The sequence below is a fragment of the Cebus imitator genome, unplaced genomic scaffold (genome assembly GCF_001604975.1).
Source record: "Cebus imitator isolate Cc_AM_T3 unplaced genomic scaffold, Cebus_imitator-1.0 Scaffold27, whole genome shotgun sequence".
NCBI lineage: Eukaryota > Metazoa > Chordata > Mammalia > Primates > Cebidae > Cebus > Cebus imitator.
This window is the reverse complement of record NW_016107342.1, coordinates 11,985,015-12,008,165: the sequence shown is the minus strand read 5'-3', so window position 1 is coordinate 12,008,165 and position 23,151 is coordinate 11,985,015. Positions and strand designations below refer to the sequence as shown.

Genomic DNA, 23,151 nt, shown 5'->3' with positions numbered 1-23,151 from the left:
CAGTCATTCATGACAATGATGTCACATTTATTGAGTCTTAACTTGAGAAATCCAGCCCTTGGTCTCAATCTCAAGTATTCTGGGAAAGGTCCCACAGTGTCTGGGGAAATGTTACTTAGGTATTCAAGGAAAGATAATTTTATGGTCTATACCTTAAACCTGTTGATGTTGATTTCTCCCTATAAGAGTATTAGCTTTTTCCTTTCATATTTTCCATCTATTTTAGAGACATTTTCATCAATAATTTATCTTTGTGGGTAACAAATGTCTACTGAGGGGTCTTTTGTGAATTTTTGGGAAAAAAATGGGGCAATATTATTAGCTGAGAATGCATGCATCAATTTTTATGAGAGGTTGATAGGTTTTGTAGTTTTGTGGTAGATAAATCCAGGTTTTGGATAATTTTTAATCAGAAGAAAGCTGAAAATAATAACCATTTTCTATGATTACACAACAAAATTTCTCAGTATACATTCCTAAAGAAAGGGACCTCCTCTGTGGTGCTAATTGCTATTGAAAAGATCTTTCTTCCAAACATTCATGGATACCAGTGGTGCCCAGAGTTAAACACTAAATTTATTATATGGGTTTTATGAGGTAGACAAATAAAATTCCCTGGCACCAAGAAAAAGGGACAGTATATATAGAATATAATGTGGAAAAAGCAAATGAATAGATGTATCCAAATACAAAAACAAAAAGGCACCAGTGAATACCATGATTCTAAAAGTTATCCAAGAAAGCTTCCTCAGATGCTTTAGACTTGTGGAGAACACGGTGAAGTAAAAGAAACTTTCTGGATGTGGAGATAAGTAAAAAGCACTTTGCTATGATTCTCATAAATCATCATTGTTATCTCTATCATTATTTATTGGTCAAAAACGTATTCATCCAATGCATTTTAAAATTAAATCCTGTGCTATGTATTAGGAAAAAACAATAAACAAGGCAGAAAAATTCTCACTTATATCAGAGCAAGTCTTGTAAATAGGCATTTAACCAGTGAGATTTTAGTGATTCGGAACAATTCCTTTACCTCTAAATATCTCTCCCTTTCACTTGTAGCATTGCAGATAATTTTTCTGGCTTGTCCAGTTTCCTATAAAGACTGAAAAAAAATTAAATATCCATTCATTTACTTATTTGTTCAAACAATTTTATTATTTTGAGTATTGGTACCAGCAAAATATTCCAGAAGCTAGGAATCCCCATGTAAAAGTAGTCCTTTGCCTCCAATGGACTCATAGCACATTATTTGCCTGTAGACACAGAAAAATAAGCAGACATTTACAACATAATCTGATATGTGCTGTCACAGTGATAAGAGGAAACTGAAAATGGAGATTCAGGATGGTGCACCTAAAAGAGATGGCAGATAAATCATGGAAAGATCCTCTAATAAAAAATATACACATTAAAATTCGGTTTTCTGCTTGTTTATTTTTTTGAGCTGGAGTTCTTGCTGTACTGCCCAGGCTGGTCTCAAACTCCTAAGACCAAAAGATTTTCCTACCCCAACCTCCCAAGTAATTGTGATTATAGACAGTTGCCACTGTGCCAGGTTTTACTAATTGAATTTTGAAGTAGATTAAATATACTTAAGGCTTTTGAGATGAAGACATGGTCACAGTGGAATGCTTCAGCTGCGGGGATAACATGGGGTCACACTGATGGAGTGTGGTCCTCTGTTACTAGGCAGGTCAGGGAAAAGGGTGTAGGCAATTCACTGAGTGAAAGATGGAGCACAGGCTAATGGCTTGGGATAGGGTATGTGAGGCAGACAGAGGGGGGAAGAAATACAATGCTAAGAAATTAAAATACCTAGCATAGACTTTGCAGGGAGTCAACAGGTCACAATTTGCATTGTGCATTTATTTTGTCCAAAACTCCACAAACACTTCTGCAGAGTTAAAATGACATATTACATTTTCTTTAAGAAACTTGCGGCTGTATTAGCAATGAAAGCCAGGACAGTGCATGCAAATAGGCAAAGCAAGCAATCCTATACCATGGAAGAAGACAATGAGATTGTGATCCTACAGGGTCTCTTGGTAATTGATCAAAACATATAAAATGCTGCTATTTTAAATGCCCTTCCATGATTCAACTAGCTTACTTACCTGCTCCCATTGGAGTCTTCCTTTATCCTGGCTTCAGAAGGTACATGGGGAGGTTAGAAAGGAAGAACTTTTCTAAGGATACTTGGTAAAATAAAGGAAGGTATTCAATTTGTCTTTCTTTTACCATTTGTAATCAATTTTTTAAACAAGTGACTTCAATGCCCAGAGAGAAAAGTCAATAAAGGTATATCACTATCTAACAAATCATTCACATTCCTCTTCATAATTTCTCTTTCAGATATTTAACAGCTTGTAATGACTATGACTTTGCAGGCAGTTCCCATAAGCTATGTATGCATTATTAATAAAGTTCTATGACTGAAAACTTCCATCATTGTAATGACTCTTGAAAAGCACAGGTTTACTCAAACCAACAACACATGGTAGTTTGTCACAGTTTTAACATATGCATTCTTCTTGCAGATGGTTGAAAAAGAAGGTTATCTTCAAAAAGCTAAAATTGCAGATGGAGGAAAGAAACTAAGGTAATAAAATTCTTTAATTCATTCTTATGTAACTATGCTGGTTCCCATATCCTCAACTTGTGCCACTAGCATTGTTTGGAAAGTGAGGCCCTATGGTATTAAACTAGAACAGTCTCCTCTGCTACCTTTACGATCAATATTATTTTTAATGTAATTACAGTTTTTAAAGAAAGGCACTACCTTCTATATTGTTGTACAGAACATATAAATGAGATGCTTTTTGTCCTCCTTGAACTTGAACTCATAAAAAACTGAAAAGAAATAAGAATCATTCTTGATTTCCATGAGTAAAGGATTAGGGGATGAATGCATTCATCTGCAATATATAAAAGTCTCTGTACAATACCTTGCAAGAATAATTTCCTGAAGGATGGAGGATTTGAACCACTTTTGCAGCTCAAAATAGAAATTGATAAAATAAAATTAGCATCATATACAGAGGTGAGAGAAATTTGAAAAGGAAATAAGAACTCTTCAGACCACAACAACAAAAACCTTGAAGAAAATAAATAAGGTTGATAGGAAGGTAAAGAAAGATGATAATTGTGTTGTATATATGGTATGTTTAGAAATAATCACCTCCATTTTAGAATTTTTGCTATTTCTCATATTGGTTCTGTTATATACTTAGCTTTGTGCTGGGTGATATGCAAGCCACCAAATTTGTAGAAAATGCTCAAATTGAGAGACAAGGCATTTACTCATAAATGTGTTACTAACAATTAAAATTATATAGGATAAACGTACTAATTGGCTACACAATGGGACATCTGTTTGTTGTATAATAAAATTCATTACTAGAATGATACTCTGGTCAACACTAGAGAATAAAGTCTGCTTTTGTTTGATGGCTATAGTGAATTTTATATATTTTTTTAAACAAAGTAAAATTTGGGGGGAATCATCCATAATTTCACTACTTAAAATAGCTTTTTCGATTGTAACTAACAAGCTCTATTTTTTCTCCATATTGTGTCTTATTCCGGGATAGCGAACAGGGCCTTAAATCTTTACCTGGACTATTTCTCTGCAGTGGTCCTTCAGCCACCCTCCCTTGAAGGATTCAGGCAAGAGATGCACAGGAGACACGACCAAATGCAAGGTTGCTTTAAGAGACTTGGCTAGTCCCTGCCCTAGTAGTGAATCTGACTTAGAGAGTGGTCTGGTTCTGGAGGAACAACAGGAGGAAGTCTTTGAGCAGCCCAGCCTGAGTGCTCTCCTTTCCCCTAGACCTTATTATGCCCTTATCAACTTAGGAAGGGGTGTGGAAGGTACGATGATGCCTCTCATCAGGATGAGTAAGTCATGACCCTTTCTTCCCTTATCAGCCATGTGGAATAAAGAGTTTCTCTTTATTATCTAAGTTAGCCAGTTCAGCTCTTCACTAGAGCTTGGTAGGAGAATGGAGGTGGCAGTATTGGTCAGTTCCACTCTCCAGCCTCCTGCAAGGAAGTGGGAGAGATCCTAAAAGAAATAATTTCAAGAAAGCAGAAGGAGGTTCTACTGTGTGGTTTTGTAAAGTATCTTTGCCCATAACCCCTCCATAAACCAAATTTACGACATCTAGAAGGCAGTGTCAAGAGGAATCAGAGAAAAACAGGGTCTTTCCTCCAGCCAACTCACATGAATATGTTTTTAGGTAGTTTTGATTAGTCTGTATACCATTGTGTTTCTCTTTTATTTGCTGTTACTTTCTGATTTGCATATAATCTCCATGTTATAGTTAAATCCATATAAACATTTGTTTGTACTCTGTTTTATTATTTCACTTTGCATACTATTATGCATTCTTTCAGCCTTTTCCGCTGAAAGTTCTATGCCTTGGTTTTCCTTTTTGTTGTTGTTGTTGTTGTTACCTCAGGTACACAAAATTGAGTTGATTATATCCTTCAATTTGCGGCCTCGTGTTATCATCATTCTGGGCAAGATCCCTAGCTGATTTTATTTTATTTTAGTCTCCAATCCTTACTTCAATCCCCTGTGGACATTCATTTTAATGTATTTAATGTGTGTTTATCAAACTCATTCTCCATATATGTCTATATTTAGCTATATATGTGGCATTCAGAAAATAGTGTATAGTTGTGTATGTGTGAATGTATTCGATATAGCATAAACATTTTTGTATTATAAACCTTATTATGTTTCTTATTACTTTCATTCAATGTTAGCTCTTGGGCAGCTATCTATGGTGCTATCCAAACATGCATCTCTTAATGATGGGGATGTGTCTTAAGAGACGCATCCTTAGGTGATTTAATCATCATGTGAGCATCGCAGAATGTACTTACACAAACCTAGATGGTATATGATATACTCTATTGCTCCTAGGCTACAAACATTTACAGCATGTTACTGTGCTGAATACTGTAGGCAATTGTAACAATGTTATTTGTGTACCTAAACATGCCTAAACATGGAAAAGTTAATGCATTGCACTTGACATTATGAAGAATATCATGTTACTAGGTAATAGGAATTTTTTGGCTTCATTATAATCTCATAGAACTAAATATCTATATGTCGTCCATTGTTGACTAAAATGTTTTTATGCAGTACATGAATGTCTTTAAATCTAGTTCATTGATGCCCACTTTGCCTTTGTTTATGTATAGTCATGTGGCATATGGTGGCATTTTGATTGGTGATGGACACCATATACAGCTGTGGTCCCATAAGATTGTAAAACTGATGTTTACTGTACCTTCTCTATGGTTAGATAAGTTTACATACACAAATACTTGCCACTATGTTACAATTGCCTACAGTATTCAGTACAGTAACATGTTATACAGGTTTGTAGCCTAGGAACAATAGGCTATGACATAGCCTAGTGTGTGGTAGGCTACACCACGTAGATTTGTATAAGTACACTCTATGATGTTTGCACAGTCATGTAATCACCTAAGAACACACTTCTCAAGAATGTATTCTTATCATTAAGTGAAGCATGACTGTATATGAATTTTTACTTACACAGTCTCCCAGCTGTGGACACCTAAGTTGCCTCTAACTCCTTTCATTCTAAACAACATTTCCATAAATCACACATATTGTTTCTTTTGAAACTGTTAGGAATTTTTTCAGGGGAATATTTCCAGGAGTACAGGTTTGCTCAGTGGTTAGTCACACACATTTGTAAATCTACTGACTACTGTTGCCACACTTTCTCCTGAATTAGTGAACCAATTCATACCAGTTCAATGTGCAATATAGAAGGGATTCTATTTCCACAATTTTATCAGCACATAGCATTATCCAATGTAATTATCCATAGAACATTACATTAATATCGCTTTTACTTGTATTTCATTGATAGCTATTGAAGTTGAGTGTCACTTTATCTGTTTAGAGCCATTCAGATTCTGCATTCAGATTCTATTTATAAACGTTGACTATTTTCTATTAAGTTTTCTGCTTTTTTTTTTCAATGATTTGAGGAAACTTATATATAATGCTTTGTCAATTTTATATGTCTTACATATCCCCTCCAAGTTCATGGGGTTTTTGTTTTTATTGTAAGTACTTTACAAATTGAACATTGTATATGTAATCACCAAGTTTAAGAACATGATATCCCATTATTTTGATGGGCTATATCAAATCATCCTTATCTCCTTTTTTTTTAATTATTATACTTTAGGTTCTGGGGTACATGTGCAGAAGGTGCAGGTTTGTTACGTAGGTATACACATGCCATGGTGGTTTGCTGCACCTATCAACCCATCATCTACATTATGTAGTTTTCCTAATGCTTACTCTCCTATAGCTCCCCAACCCCCAACAGGTCCCAGTGTATGATGTTTCCCTCCCTGTGTCCATGTGTTCTCGTTGTTCAACTCCCACTCATGAGTGAGAATATGCACTGTTTGGTTTTCTGTTCTTGTGTTAGTTTGCTGAGAATGATGGTTTCCAGCTTCATTCATGTCCCTGCAGAGGGCATAAACTCATCGTTTTTTATGACTGCATAGTATTCCCTGGTGTGTATGTGACACCTTTTCTTTATCCAGCCTATAATTGATGGGCATTTGGGTTGGTTCCAAGTCTTTGCTATTGTAAACAGTGCTTCAATAAATATACGTGTATATGTGTCTTTATAGTAGAATGATTTATAATCGCTTGGGTACATATGCAGTAATACAATTGCTGGGTCAAATGGTATTTCTAGTTCTAGATGCTTGAGGAATCGCCACACAGTTCTTCCACAATGGTTGAACCAATTTACACTCCCACCAACAGTATAAAAGTATTCCTATTTCTCCACATCCTCTCCAACATCTGTTGTTTCCTGACTTTTTAGTGATCACCATTCTAACTGGTGTGAGATGGTGTCTCATTGCAGGTTTGATTTGCATTTCTCTAATGACCAGTGATGATGGGCTTACCTCTTTTTATATTTTTGATGTTTGAGTCTGGTTTTATATTAAAAGTGATCATTGCAATAATTATCCTATTGCTTGTCAATTTTTCTGTTATATATTCTTTTTTTTTGTTTCTTTTTTGAGACAGGGTCTCATTCTGTCACCCAGGCTGGAGTGCAGTGGTGCCATCTCAGCTCACTGCAGCCTCCTCCGCCCTCACCCTCCCACCCACCTTATGTAGGGTTAAATGAGCAGCTGGGACCGCAAGTACGCACCACCACGCCCAGCATTTTTTTTTTTTTTAGTAGAGATATGGGTCTTGGCATATTGCCCAAGCTGTTCTGGAACTTCTGGGCTCAAGAGATCCACTCACTTGGCCTCCCAAACTGTTGGAATTACAGGTGTAAGCCATAGCACCCAGACTTCTTTTATATTTTCTAAAGACAAATGTTAAGTCTGGATTACTTGATCAAATTACAAGACCATTTTTAATGACATTTAGTGTGCATTCCCATATTGCTTACCCAAGGAATCTGTATGCCTTTATCAATACTAGCAACAAAAATGGTCTGTTTGGTCATAACCTTGAAAAATTGTGTTTTTATCCCATTGATAGTTTAGTAACTAATAAATAGTATAACGTACTATAATTTATACTTCTTATGTAAAATTTCTTTCTATAGCCTTTGTTTCATTTATCAAGGATCTTTATATCTTTTATAAATTTTAATGAATTAATGAGCAATATTAATAGATGCTTACTCTGTCAAGCACTTGGCTGAATTCTTTATCAGTAATACTTAAATGATACTACAATATAGGCTCTATTATTACTTCCTATTGTATAGATGGAGAAACTCAGTCACCAGTATTAACCTCTTATTTCTCCAAATCTTGTTTTATGTATAGTTAGTATCACAGAATTTAGCTTTGTCCTCTGCCGGAAACACATTTGCTTTATCTCTCTTGCCTTTAAGCTATTTGAGACTACGGAGCAAAAATGGTCCTTTTATTTTATGCCATCAACAGTACCAGGGACTTCAATTGTCACTTAATAAATATTATTTCATTAATTTCTATCAGGTTTTCTACTTATAAATTCATAATAGATCATCATGCCTTGTAATTTCTTCTTATTTTCCTTCTTTTCCTTTTTATTAGTCTTTATTTGTCTCTTCAATGTATTTTCTCTTTCTCTCAAAGAAAATTTAACTTACCTCTGAATATGAGTAGGAGATAGTAAAAGGAAAGATAACTTATTGGCTATATTTGACATTCATAAGAGGCCATGCATTTAGCCTTATTTTGAAATGAGGTTATACACGTTTCCCCAGTGATACACTGACAGGCTTGAAAGCAGAATACATTCAGCATTCACTTTAATTTTTAATTGTGAACACTGAAAATATGCCTAAGCTTTTCTGATGAAGCATAGGAATTTCTTCATTTTGGGAATTCGGTCCTCAAACTTATAAGTAACCCTGGCTTCTCTGAAACTCTATGACAGCTCAGTAAAAAGTTATTTTCAATGCTTACATTTACAAAAGGCACCTGACAGTATGTTTATGAAATTTCAACACCTCAAACTTGCTTGTCCCTTGGCACCTAGGTCTTCTTGTCATCAGCTCCTGTTTGGCTCTGCACATCTTACCACAACATACAGTCACATTCTGCTCTCTTTAGATGGGCATAGAAAGATATAGTTGGGGGTGAAAATATGTCCAGAAGACAACTATGAAAAGAAATGCAGAAAAAAGATTGTGCAGTGGTTATGTCTACTAGTGCCTGCTTTCATCCTAGGGCCCACAGCTACTAGGCCGTCTGTTGGGTTTTTGTTTGTTTGTTTTAACAATTGTTATTCGGAATGGACTTTCTTTAGAATCTGAGACTAAGGTGTGTTCCTAATGTGATCATATTCTTTCTTTAGTACTTCCTGCTCAGTATCAAAATACATTGTTCCAGGCCGAATCTGTCTTTCTTCATTTCCTTGCAAGACTGACAGAGATGGGTGTTTTTACACCTCAGTGTCTTTTTGACCCACCTTTTAGCAGTCATAAATTACAACATGCTTAGAATATAAGACAGAAGAAATAAGTTCCCAGACCAACCACTTCGAGAATGAGTCTGTACATTTAACAATGTCTAAGTGATTTTGCGGTAAATCAGTCAGGGACACTAGAATAAATCACTTTCACTCCCATCGCTGGTGTGGAATCAAGTCAAATCCAGCATGACCAAGTTAGGTAACAAAGGCAGATGGCCCAAATAAGAGAAGCTGAAATTTGTCAAGGAACTTCACATATATTTTCTTCTGATTTTTGGTTTGTCACTCTGTCGTTACCTAAAGAAGGCAAAGGAAAGGTGAAAGTAGGATATAAAGCTTTGGTGTTTAGAGCAAATGAATGCATTAAACCAGAGTTTAAACTAACAGATTCTGATAATGGTAATGAATATTTTAAGAGTAATTTTTCATCAAGCATTTTCCAGATAAGCTATTACAATCAATGTTGCTGTTATTATGTGCTGCCATCCGGTGTCCATTTTGCAGAATGCCAAGCTGATGGCTTTGTTGAGTTTTGTTTTTGTTTTTGGGGTGTGTTGTTGTTGTTTGGGCTTTGTTTTTATTTCTGTACTTTTGTTTGCCTGTTTGTTTGTATTTTCTAACTTCACAATTCAGGATTTGTTTTTAGGAAAGTTTTATGAAGTGTTTCACATAGATAAAAGGTCCCACCAATTGCATAAATTGTACATAAATGCCCGTATAAAAATTTACTTCTCCCTACTTCCCAATTGTAGGTAGCACCCCATTTCCCTTAGATGTGATTTATTTTTTATGTCAAAAGATATAATAAAATAAATACCTGCATTTCTTTTTGTTGTTTTGTTTTGAGACTGAGTCTCGCTCTGTCACCCAAGCTGGAGTGCAGTGGCATGATCTTGGCTCACTGCAACCTTGGCCTCTGGAATTCAATGGATTGTTCTGCCTCAGACTCCCGAGTAACTGGGATTACAGCTGCCCACCACCACATCCATCTAATTTCACATTTTTAGTAGATACAGGGTTTCACCATGTTGACCAAGCTGGTCTCGAACTCCTGACCTCAAGTGATCCACCTGCCTCGGTCTCCCAAAGTGCTGGGATTACAGGCGTGAGCCACTGCACCTGGCCCAACACCTGCATTTCTTGCCCCAAGATTTGTCTCCTGCGTGGAATCACTAGGTTCAAACCCTTACCTAATTGTTACCTGTAAATCCCTGTGGAAATGGGTGGCTGTTTCCCTTACTCATGGCACTTTGAACTGACCTACTAAAGTTGGATATTTCCTGAGCTGTGTGTCTTAATTACCCCTTTAGTCTATCCAACACCTTGGTTTTTGTCTCTCTTTGGAAAAAAAAGCAGAAAACTAAGCTCTCAAAGTTATGATGAAATGTGGAGGCACTGATTGGTCAATGGGTGAATTTACCTGCTGACTGTCATGGTAGGGATGGAAGACAGGGATAAAAGGTTTGCAGTTCAGCATTGCGGGACAGCACAGGCCAGGCTAAGACGTGGCTTTGCTCCAAAGAGAAAGAGGTCCTAGTACTTCTATGACAACTGTTCCGTATCTCCCCCTCTTAGCTCCTCTCATGAAGCTCTGAACAGGCGTAATCAGAGTGACTACCGAGAGAGCTGCATGCCACCTGCCTAGAGACCATGGAGACACTGGAGTGAGCGGGGACCTGAATCCCATCTTTATGACTTTTTTACCCTTGGTTAGGATGCAGCCTCACTGGGCTTCAGTTTTCTCTTCTGTAATATGGGGGTATCCTAAAACTCATTCAGAAGACTTGGTTTCCATATTTATTTTCCAGCTTCTTAGACGTAAAATTTTTGAGGTGTCTCTTGTTTTTCCATCTCTATTCAGCCCTTAGAATTATGTTTGGTATGTGGCAAATGTTCGATGGATACTTGTGATCGGCTTAATAATTAAATTGCATGATGCATATAAAATGCCAGGTGGCATACCTGGAACAGAGCAGAAGTCAGTGCAAGCTGAGGGTGGGAAGTCCTCTGAAGAAAGCTCACGTATTGCCTACTAGAAGTATAAGTTAGGAAAAAATATCCTAAATCAGAAGTGTTAGATAGTTAAGAAAAAAATAATGCTATAAATACCATATTAAAGCACTAGGAAACTAAGGAACAAATAAAGTAAATGAAATATTTTGGAACTTGTTAGTGAAAAACAGTAAACACAGAGCAGAAAGAACCTAGAAGTATGGCTCTCCTGAAATTTGAAAGGCCGTATATTCTTTTACTCAAAAAATATGTAATAATCACCTACTAAATGTCAGATAGTATGCCCAATCGTGGAAATGTTCTAAGAAGATAGAGGTGGTTTCTACCTCTTTGTGGGAGTTTGGGCCATAGAGGGACTTTCTAGTGTGAAAACTGCTTTATCCTAGAAAATAGTCTATTTGCAAAGTTTCATGAGAAACTGCTGTCCTGGCTAAGGCCTTAACCTGTCCTGGCTAAGGCCTTTAAGCTTGTAGGCGTTACCCACTTCCTGCAATGTATTGAATAAGAGTCATATATAGTGATTTGGTTGCATATGTTAGTATCAAACCCTTAAGTCAAGGCAAAACCTTGTCAAGTGGTCCTTTGCACACTCCAGAGCTGACAATGCCTTACAAGAGAGTCACCATGTTAGGGAATTGGGTGAAGAAGCTATTCCACTGATATGCTGAGAACTCTGAGCAACACAATGGGTCAGACATGTCAGAATGGGAAATAGACTGGACAGATATTTTAATGATAGTGGTCAAGTTTCTAGAGTACTTTGATCAGAGAGGAAGGTTCAGACTTAAGTTATAGCGAAATGTTCTCATTAGGTGAAGCCTCAGCTACTCCTAGACTACAGGTTCCTGACTCCCTTCCTGGTTTTATGTTCCCTACTGAGTGCAGATGAGTCTGCTAATCACAGACCAGGATAATCCCTGGCAGGAAAAAGACAGAGGTACCGTGCAGTTAGAAACACACACCTTACCTTTCTGGCTTCTTTTTTTTTTGGTTACCCAGGCTGGAGTGCAATGGCACGGTCTCAGCTCACTGCAACCTCCACCTCTCGAGCAGCTGGGATTACAGACACCCACTACCATGCCCGGCTAACTTTTGTATTTTTAGTAGAGACGGGGTTTCACCGTGTTGGCCAGGCTGGCCTCGAACTCCTGGCCTTGTGATCTGCCCACCTCAGCCTCCGAAAGTGCTGGGATTACAGACTGAGCCACCACGCCCAGCCTGTTTCTGGCTTCTAATGAGGAGCTGAACAGTACATCATCTTATTCCTTTGAATCAGCGCAACCTCTAGGGGAGGAGAGCTTGGAAGTGTTGGGGCTTTGCCCAGTCTTTCTAATAAGGATCAGGTTAAATAGTTAATAACAGAGCCTGGATAGCTGATATCTTATCTCACACTATCCCCACTAGCTTTTATAATTTGAAGATTTCAAACAAAATTACATTGAAATCTGACTTTGACAATATCATTAACTAAGGTAGTACTGCTTAATCCTTTTAAAAAAGACATAATTAAAAAAAGAAATTATTCTTTGGCCATTGTTGTAAAGTCATACTGTAGTTAAGGCAGGCTTTACCGGCATGCATCCAGGGCCCCATGCTCTGAAGGACTCTGCCCTCTATTTAATGCTAGATTGTTACTGTCTTAAACCTCTTCATAATTTTGGGACACAGAATGCTGCATTTTCATCCTGCACTGGGCCTTGCAAATCCTGTACCCAGATCCATTTTTCATTGGCAGATTAGTGTAAACTCATGTCTTTCAGTTATTCAAAAAATATATATTGAGCCACTAAAAAATAAATAAATAATTTGGATTAAAAAAAACTAGACAGCATAAAGTAATGAACAGATTATAGGTTTTGGAGTCAGATAAACTGGGTTTGACTTTAAACCTAAGTGTAAGGCCTTAAGTTACCCTTTGAGCCTCATTTTTCATATTAGTAAATAGAGATGTTAATACTGTCATCATTTTTGTGTATGAAGCTAAGCGTAAACTAGATGATCAGATTTATGCTAGGTATTCTAAATAATTTATGCTAATTATTATTTTAAAATAAATCATGGGGAAAATTGAGATGAAAGAGGACATCAAAAAGGTTGTCAGCAGCATTATTATTATTCATTTTGAAATGAAATTATTTTCAAACAATAACACTCAACCCATGGAAAAGCTTTCACTTTTATCCAGAGAAGATAAAGACAGTGTTTATAGTTTATAAATTGAAAACGAAGTAGCACTGTACATAAGGTGTCGGAGTAAGTCATGTGCTAAGGTTTCAAGACCTGCAGTTCTTACCCTCTTCAGTTTGTTCACCCAATTCACCTAACAGGGACACAGTTCACAGCAGTTCAAAGTCCTAATAAAAAAAAAAAAATGAGATAATTGCATTTCATGCAACTTCAGTTCTAACCAGTTCCACTTCCAAGTTTAAGGATGGGGAGAGTTTTGACAGCAAGTTCTGTAAGTGATCAACGTCTGAAACAGATTCAGATCAGAACCATTTATCCAGAACTTAGTAAGATAGGTCGCAAATAAGGTATAGTCTCTCCTTGTCAGAAGATGAAAAATAAAGTGGGAAATATAATAGGCAGGTTAAATATGGATTCTTCATGTGTGAGAGTGTTCTGTACTTTCTGATTACATATGTTCAAAATAAGGGTGGTATTATAAGATACCGAGACTAGACTTCTAATAATGTTTCTCTTTTTCCTGTTTGGGGCCACGTATTATTATGACCTGCATGAAGAGAAGGCTATTGCTGCTTCAATTCACTCTGTTGCTTCTGGTACCTAAAAAGAGAAATGGGCAAAAGCAGAAGAAAATGCCTACGTAGTTTTCTTTCTGGGTTTTGTTATTTCATCTTTTCATCATTTAATTGAAAAATTGAGACTCTTCATTTAAAGACAAGTGGGTCCAAGAACACAGTGTTTGTATTTGGATGTTGAAAAATACACATTATGTTTCTTGTGTGTCTGCTTATTCTGTTCTTTTTAACACAATGGTGTATCATTAAGAAAGCTCCAGGCATGTAAGAGCAATCTAATTCTTTTTATAAATATTAACCTTACTGAATCAAAGCTGCCGTTTCAATCAAGCTCTTAGTTTCTCAAAGGCAAGTGGTAATAAATTACACAAAGATCTTCGATAGTCATTTAAAAAATATAATGGTGTGGTTTTCTATTGACCTGAATAAAGTCTTTCCATAAACTTTAAAAAAAAATCAGTTTTGTTAAATGAATTCAACTATTTTGAAGTGAATGTCAAGCCACAGCAAACTGCAGCAATAGGCTCTAATGGGTAGAAACTTAAGTACATTAATCTCCTTAATGTCTTTACTATCTACAAAAGAGTGCTTTCATGCCATGAACATATACATGTTCTAACTACAGAAGCAATACACCCTCAATGCAAAAAAAATTGGTAAACACCAACAGATACAAAGGAAACTCAAAAGCCATGATTTTACCACTCGATTTAACTATTGTCATATCAAGACTTTTTCCAGGCCCAAATTCAGTCACTGTCCCAATACATATGCATTTTGTGTCTATTCTGTCCAAAGCACCATGCTAGGCATTGGGCATACTTTTGTAAAGATGAAATGATTTCTACCATCTCGGGGCTCATTTCTTAATGGAGGATAGAGGAGAAATTTATGAAAAATATTTTTAAAATTTATCATAAGTGATAAGAAGTCATGGAAGGCACATATAACAAGGCAATGTTTTGACATCTAATTAATGGAATTAATAAACAGAAGGGGCTGGGATGGGTGAAGAAAGTCCACGGTAAAGAGCACAGCACAGTTATAAGCTACATGTATTATGGCCTGCATTAAAACCTTCCCACATTAGTATTCTTCTATAGCATAGGGTTCATTATTCCATTATATGGATCTATTATATGCAATTTATTTAACCAATCATCTTTTTTTTACATTTAATGTATGGGAATTAACAAATAATGATGCAGTTAACTTCTATGGACACAGACTCAGCAACTTGTGAGACTATTTCTGTAAAATTAATTTAAATTCATAGGAATGGACATGTTTAGCTGAAAGATATACACATTTTTAGGGATTTTTAAAAAGCACATTGTCAAATTGCACTCCAGAAAGGAAGCAACAGTCTGAACTCCCACCAATAGTATATGAGAGAATCTATTTCCTGCACCCTGATTATCCCTAGATGTTCTCAGATGTTATTTCTTTTATTCCTTGACAATTTGAGGTACAAAGAGGGAAAATGCATGTCACTATTTTATTTGTATATCTTTGATTTCTGTAAGATTCAACATTATGAAAATATTTTGAATTAAGCAATGACACATGAGGCTGGTTAGTTTTTAAGACTGAAATACACTAAACCAAAGAAGAGAAGAAACAATGAAGGAAGGAACGGGTTCTGATTCCTACTTTTACTTTGCTATTTTTGGTTTGCTGTAGAAACATAAACTTTTTATGGAAAGGATGCACATGGATACACAAAAAAATGGATTTTTGGTGGTTGAAAAAGATTTTAGGAGGAACTATAAATTGAGAAACTCTTACTATAAATGCTATGCTTTTAAATAATTCCAGAACGTGTTTATTATTACCCAAATTCCATACCACCTGTAGATTTTAATAAAGAGGAGACTTTTAGGAAGACTGTTAAAAATAAAGATGGTCTCTACTCATTCCAAATGTTGCTCATATTGTATCTATAAATGATTTCTTCAACTGATAATGCTTTTTTTTTCCTTTTTATTTTTTTTTTTTTTCTAAGGAAAAACTGGTCTACTTCCTGGGTTGTTCTTTCTAGTCGAAAAATTGAATTTTACAAAGAATCCAAGCAACAGGCTCTGTCCAATATGGTAAGTAATTCTCTACTTCTATTGTTAAACATCTTTTCAGAAATATTGTAGAATTAAAAGTTTGGTTTTATCAGAAATCACACTAAAACCTCCAAGCTACCAACATCTGAAAACATTTGGCGAAAATGACTCAATAAACTTTTAATCAGATGAAGGGAAAATAGAACTTAGTGTCTGTTTTATTAAGTGGTGCATTTGGAGAATAATCACAAAATGAGATGTATGGTGAGCAGCTATGTAGTAATGCGAAGGTAACACTTTAAATTAAGATGACATTTATAAATGCCTTATTCTTATGTATGAAATGATCACTAAATGCAGCTACTTGCTCAAATAATGTATTATAAAGTATGTTATAAAATGCATTAGTAATAAATGCTTAACGGATGATACTATGGGAAGCTGTTTTAAAGAATATTATAAGACGTAAATCGTATTAAACCATGTATGTGCATCTTTAATACATGAATTTAAGTTGTTATCTAGCATGCTATAAAGTGCTTCAGACATTAATAAATAATAATAAACTGTTTATAAATGGCACGTTAATATAGGGTATTACCAATGAGGAAACACTCTAAATTAGACAAGCGATTTTTTTATCTTAGTCTAACTGTGACGTTCACTATATCCAGCTAACCTTTTCGAATATTTCTATGACTCCATCTAATGGAGCTAATACAATTTCTGTGTCGTGTAGTTATTACAAAGTGAAATTTGTAGGGTTTCTTCCTTGTACCTGGAGGAGGCCCTCACATATGCCTGCAAAGATTTGACAGTGATAGTAAGTAAGAGCAATTCAGAGCCAGTTACTGGGGCAATTCAAGCTCAAGCCGCTGCTGCCCAAATACAAGAGCTGCCACAAGATGTAGGAGACAGTGGGCAGGCAACGTATCTGACAGCCTCCTGATTAGGAAAGACTCAAGGACTCCGGGCAGGAACTAACCTGCCACAGCCCATCGGCCTGATGGATGACAAGGAAAGGGGTCGCCTGGCAGGAGTTACCCACAATGAACTAATTTATATTTGGCAGGTAATAAAACGATGGGAAGTTCTTTGCTCTCCAGCCACTGGTTGTGTTTGCTATGTAATCCTCTTTAAATGGAAAATAGAAAATCATTTGCTATGAGATTTTTTTTTAAAGAAGATTTTAATTAAGAACAAAAGGTAGCGTTTGGCTTGCTTCTGATAACTGCAGTAGCCTTTATCCCCAAGTGGCTTGCTGATTTTGGAGTCTCAGTGCTGTCCGATCTGTAAACTAATTATGAATAAATTAAAAGTATTTCTCAGTCCTTTGTCTTTTTAATTTAAACTGCCTCAGAAATTTGTTTTAGGATTTTATTTTGTTTTTATTTTTGGCTACAGTAAGGTTGAGATAATCTTTTTAAGGAAAATGAAGTACACCTAAGGGCCAGGCACAAAACAACTTGCATCCACTTGTAGGTCCTTTGTCTTCCCTTTGAATGAGCTCTTAGGGGGAAGTCAGGAGGGAAGGAAAGTCACTGGCCTGCTGAGTTTGGCTGCTGAAAAGATGATCTTCCCCTGCTAAGTGAGAAGAATTCCACTGGGAGAAGCGTTTATTCTAATATGTGGGATAATGGGAGAGATAAGAGTCCATATTTTAAAGCATTTGGTTTATTTTTATTTTATTATTTTAATTTTTTCATACCAGGAGATAAAATTATCAGCTGTTAAATATTATACAGGTGAAAGAAAACTCCCTTTTTGATTGCAGGCAAACCTTGCAAGTTAGCTCACTAATTGCATGCCTCTCGTTCAACCTTCAGAACTGTTGTAAATTGACAATAGACTTGACTTGCAGGAGAAATTTGTTAACATTTTTTTGGCAGTCCTTATTTATTACTTCTGGCTCCATTTATAATGCTCTTATGGTTTCTCCCAGGCACTCAATGTCTTTAAAGTCAATTCAGGGCAGGAACTAACTGTGTTTTGTGGTAATGGGTAAGAGAATCACAGATTCATGTTTGTGCTGCATGAATTGTCTTGCTAGTCAACTGCTTGGATCCATTTCTAAACAAGTATTAAAGGCCTAGTGGGATAGCCCACAGTTAACAGTTCCAATCTTGGAGAAACAACACAATGATTGCCAGGCCTTGATTAAAGATGCTGTGGTTTTATTCTGAAAGTGATTTATGCTCAAGTTTCTGAATTTCTCTTGTACCCCCTTAGACTTGTTCTGGTGTTGTTCATTGTGCTTCTTGGAAAAAAGTCTGCCCTTTCCTCCTAGGGGTCATTACAAGCTGCCTGAGTGAGTGCAGAATGTGATTTAAAAGAATAAATGTGATTTAAAAGAATAAATATAAAGAATAAATTAATCTTTATACAAATGATCTTTAAATGTTAATGCAGTGGTGAGACAAGGCAACAAAAACAGCCAGAGCAGTTTTGAAGTTGGACCCTAATACTTTTGAATGGGATGTAATTCTGTTTTTACCACTTAGTAGCTGAAACATTACTCACTTCCTTGAGCTTCAGAATCCTTACCTGTGAAATGGGCATAGAGATCCCTGCCAACATAATTAGTAAGGAATAAAATTAATTAGTAAAAACAAATACATAATGACCAAAAAATAATTATTATGCTTTATTATATCATACTCTATTAAATACAGAAATATAGTATATTCTATAGTACACAATATAGAGAATAATTATATTATTACATCATATTAGTTTTGTACTTGACCTGATTCATTTATAGAAGAGAATATACTAATTCAAGAAACTCCATCATGCATGACCTCAGAAAGAATGTATCTGTAAGCAGTATAAAATGCTATCTCAGAGCAATGACTAATACTGAAAATTAAGCCATGCATCCATTTAGGGCTCTAGATGTTAACCTCCTAAATGTCCATGTGAAGTTTCCCAGGGTTCCCATCTTCTTCCCTTGGCTCTTACCCTTACTGTTTTCACATTTGATACAGCATGTCACAAAGTATTGTGCCTGACCCCACATTCCGTGTTTGGCTACTTTTCTTTCTCACTGAAGTTCTTCCAGTTCATATTTGTCTTATTCAGTTAGGACTGCTATATCCAAGTAGCAAAGACTGGGTGGCTTAAACCACACACATTTATTTCCCCCCGTTTTGGAAGCTGGGAAGCCCATGATCTAGGCGCTAGTGGATCTGGTGTCTGCTGAGGTCCTACTTCCTGGTTTGCATCTGTCCTGTCTTCTTGCTGTATCCTCGCACAGCAGAGGGCAAAAAGCGAGAGAGCAGATGTTCATGTCTTTTCATATAAGGACACTAATTCCATTCATGAGGGCTCCACCTTTATGATCTAATTACCCCCCACAGGCCCTGCCTCCTAATGGCATCGCACTGGGGCTTAAGATTTCAACATAGGAATTTTAGGGGAACAGAAACATTCAATCCATAACAATATCTAAGTCACAATTTTATCAAAAGCAGCTTTATTGTGCAAATAAGCACAGAATCACTTGCTTATTTTCATAGAGATTCATAGCTTCCTCAGTGAGTTTAAAGGAGAAGGAAGAATGACCTATTCTGTCCTTGTTTTATAAAAAGGACATTAAATTATAATTGACCACCTACTATCATCAGCATTTTATAACAGAAAGCACATTATAAAATACCCAATCCAAAATATAGGAAGGATAAAATTATCAAAATAAAAGGCACTCTTTACCAAGAAAGGAAACTGTACCCCTTATTTGCCTAACATGCTCTCTCTTTTGTTCATTTAACCTCACATCAGGGCAGGTTGATTTGGACTGGCTGGCTGGCTCTCCAGTGAGAAGAAAAACCACTGGTATCCCTAGATCCAGATTTTCTGGATTATGAAGGAAAGGATAGTGTTCAGATTCTCACTTTTTTCATGTATTTTTATTTATAACTCACTTAAAATCTGTAAAATATTATAAAATAATGCAGAAACCATTTTTAAGTAAAATTTATAAAACATCTGTATGTATTTTTAATATGTATTAATCAGTCACCCATATAAGCACCACCCAGGATGAGATATAGACCCTGCCAGCCCTTCAGAAGCTCCACTCCATATCATTTGTCCCTTTGGCATCATAGCCTCTTTCCTTCCTCTGGAGTTAGCCACTAACCTGCATTTTAGTCATTCTTTTATTGTCTTTTTTTATTTTCCCACTTATAGCTATATCCCTTAAAATGTAATTTAGGTTTTTTTAAATTCATGTAAATGGAATCATAGCGTATGTTTCTTTTGTTTTTGCTTCTTTCACTACGTATTTCTTGCTTTTTCTGTCCTTTAATATTTTATCATTCCATTTTTTTCTTTTCTCTACCAGTTTGAGAGGGACACATTTTGTTTCTACTCTGTTAGTATAGTTAGCCTAGGATTATAGTATATATCAAAGCACTGTGCTTATCAAAGTATAAAGCTACTATGAGATCCTTTACCGTCTCCCAAGATTACCTAAGAATATTTTTAATCAATTTATCACTTTTTCAATATATATGTTGTTATTATCAGGTATTTTGATTTTTTAATACCACTAGACATTATTCTCTTTTATAGAGTCAATGTTTGTTTACATTTGCCTAATATTTGCAGTGTTCTTTGCTATTTATTTCTTTACGAACCTTGGATTTGTTTTTTAGGATCACTTTTTCTTCTGCTTGAAATATATTCTGAGAAATTCCTGTCCTAAGGGTCTTGAGGGGACAGTCTATCTCACAGTCTGCTTATTTGAAAGAAATCTCTATTTCTTCCTCATCCTTAAAATATATAGTCTCTTTGGACATAGAAGTTTGAGTTGGTAGACGTTTTTAGTCAGCATGTCAAAGATACACTGTCTTCTGTCATCCATTATTATAATCAAATCACCTGTTAATATAACTGCTCTTTTCTGATTGCTCATAATATTTTTCTCATTACCTTTGTTTTTCTACAGTTGCACCATGCATGATGCATACAGATGTCAGTTTCTTTTCATTTTTTCTGCCTGGATTGTTATGCTTCTTAAAAATATTTATTGCTGCCATTAATATATTTCAGAAAAAAATCCAATACAATAGCTGTGTTTTCTCCTTCTCTTTCTTTCTTTCTTTTTTTTTTTTTTTTCAGGTTATTTCTACTCTGATGTTTCTTATTTCTTCTACTTTTTGGGTTTGGTTTTCTCTTGCTTTTATAGTTTTGTTTTGTTTTGTTTTTTTCAGGCAAAGTCTTGCTCTGTCGCCTAGGCTAGAGTGTGGTGGTGTGATCTTGGCTCACTAAAACCTCTGCCTTCCTGGTTCAAGCAATTCTCAGCCTCAGCCTCAGCCTCCAGAGTAGCTGGGATTACAGACAGGCACTGCCACACCCAGCTAATTTTAGTATATTTAGTAGAGACGGGTTTTCACCATGTTGGCCAGGCTGCTCTTGAACTCCTGACCTCAAGTGATTCACCTGCCTTGGCCTCCCAAAGTGCTGGAATTACAGGTGTGAGCCACTGTGCCCAGCCCAATGGCTATCTTTTCAAATGTATCCCCTTTTACATTCCCTCTCTCATTTCCTTCTAAACTTCCAGTTAAACCTCTGTTAAATTTCTCACTATATTCTCTAAATGTTTTACACTTTTATTTTTCTAAATTTTTGTCTTTCTGAGCTGCATTGCAAACAATTTCTATTTACATATCTTCTAGTTCTTCAGCCTCCTTTTGTAATGAACAGCAAGCTTTTAATTTCAATTATTGTAATTTTTATTTCTAGAAGTTTGTTTCTTTTAAAAATCTACTATGTATGTTGTTAGAGTTAATTTTTACTGCAGATATTTTTAAGACTCCATTTTATTTTGCTATAACTAGGAGGCATAGTGGTTTTATAATCTGCATTTTGTGATTCTATCATCTAAATTTGTGTCAATCTGTTTCTGCTAGTTCTTACTCATGTTGCTTTGTTTTCTTGTGTGTCTGGTTATCTTTGACTGTGTGCTAATCATTGTTATTGAAATAGTATCATGGGAGGCTGTCTGAGGCCTAGGATAAATGTGTCCTACTCCAGAGTATTTTGGATTTTTCTCAAGGGGTTTGGGACATTTCCAGTGACTGATTATCTCAAGCTAAGTTAACAGTATAATACTCTCCAATTATATCTACATAATAGGAGGGCCGTATCTATCTTGCCACTTCTCAGGGACATGATTGTGCCTCACTTTTTCCTATTTTCTTCTTTTACATTGCTTATTTACCCAAACAATCTTCTTTATATTTCCTTGGGTTTGGAGAAAGGCAACAAGTTTAGTATTGGTTCTCCCTTATTCTTTATAAGACCTTGGACAAGACCTTGCTCTATTATTCTGTGAGTATGATTGACCAAAGCTCAAGTGTATAGCATAAACAAATGACCTCAGGAAAAATGCAGTTATGTTACTTTGATATTCGGCTTTCCTCACTGACTTCAGATTCCCACCCCTAAAAAAAATATTTATGGTGGCAGTCCCACTGTCTTTTCAGACTTTCAATTCTTTTAAGGTCGTCATTTTAAAAAGAAATATTTTATCCAGCATTTTTATTGTTTTCAGTGGGAGAGTTGGTCCAAAAACATAGCTTCTCATTACAATCTACCTCACTTTAATTTTAAGTATGCATTTGGTTAATCAAGTTTGTGCTATTTATATAAACCTTGGTGGGAAAAGACTTCATAAGAATATGTATTGAAATTCTACAATGAACAGCTTGCTCGTTAGGGCTACATATAAGACATAGAGATATAATCAAGATATAGTCTCTGCCTTATAAAATCTCTGCCAAAAAATAGGGTGAGATGAAATAAGAAACATAGTAGAAGTCTTTTTTTTTTTCTGAGATTTTGAAGAAGGAGAGCTCACATCTGTGAAAGATTTGAATTAGGCCTTGAAGGACAGTTATAATTTGAATATGTGGAGATTTGTAGGCAGGGAGTGCAGGGGAATAAAAAACATGAACAGTGGCATAGAACTGAGAATGGGCAGAGTCTGTGCACAACAAAGAGAAATGAATTTTTGGTTTTGTTTGAAGATAGGATAAAAGAAAAGGGTTGAGAAGAGTATCATGGACTGAGATTTGCTATGAGGGACAAATTTTTAATAAGTTATGTTAGTATTCTCCAGTTGTCTTCATTCTGGAACAATCTATCATGGGTATTATTTTTAACAAACATATACTGAACAGCAGTACTGGTCAGTGTTAGGTGTCTTAATAGAGCTGGGCCTGGGTGCAATGGCTCATGCCTATAATCCCAGCATTTTAGGAGGCTGAGGCAGGCAGGCCACGAAGTCAAAAGTTTGAGACTAGCC

The 23,151-nt window shown here is 36.0% G+C and overlaps 1 protein-coding gene across 4 annotated transcripts in view; it reads left to right on the top strand.

The window, feature by feature from the left end:
• The window catches only part of ARHGAP15 (Rho GTPase activating protein 15), a 640,576-nt gene that overhangs the window by 87,055 nt on the left and 530,370 nt on the right, over window positions 1–23,151 (top strand). For all 4 annotated transcript variants that reach the window (XM_017523184.2, XM_037736629.1, XM_037736627.1 and 1 more), the window contains exons 4-5: window positions 2,544–2,605; window positions 15,791–15,878. In XM_017523184.2, the coding sequence (XP_017378673.1) occupies window positions 2,544–2,605; window positions 15,791–15,878 (150 nt within the window). The remainder of the gene's footprint in view (window positions 1–2,543; window positions 2,606–15,790; window positions 15,879–23,151) is intronic.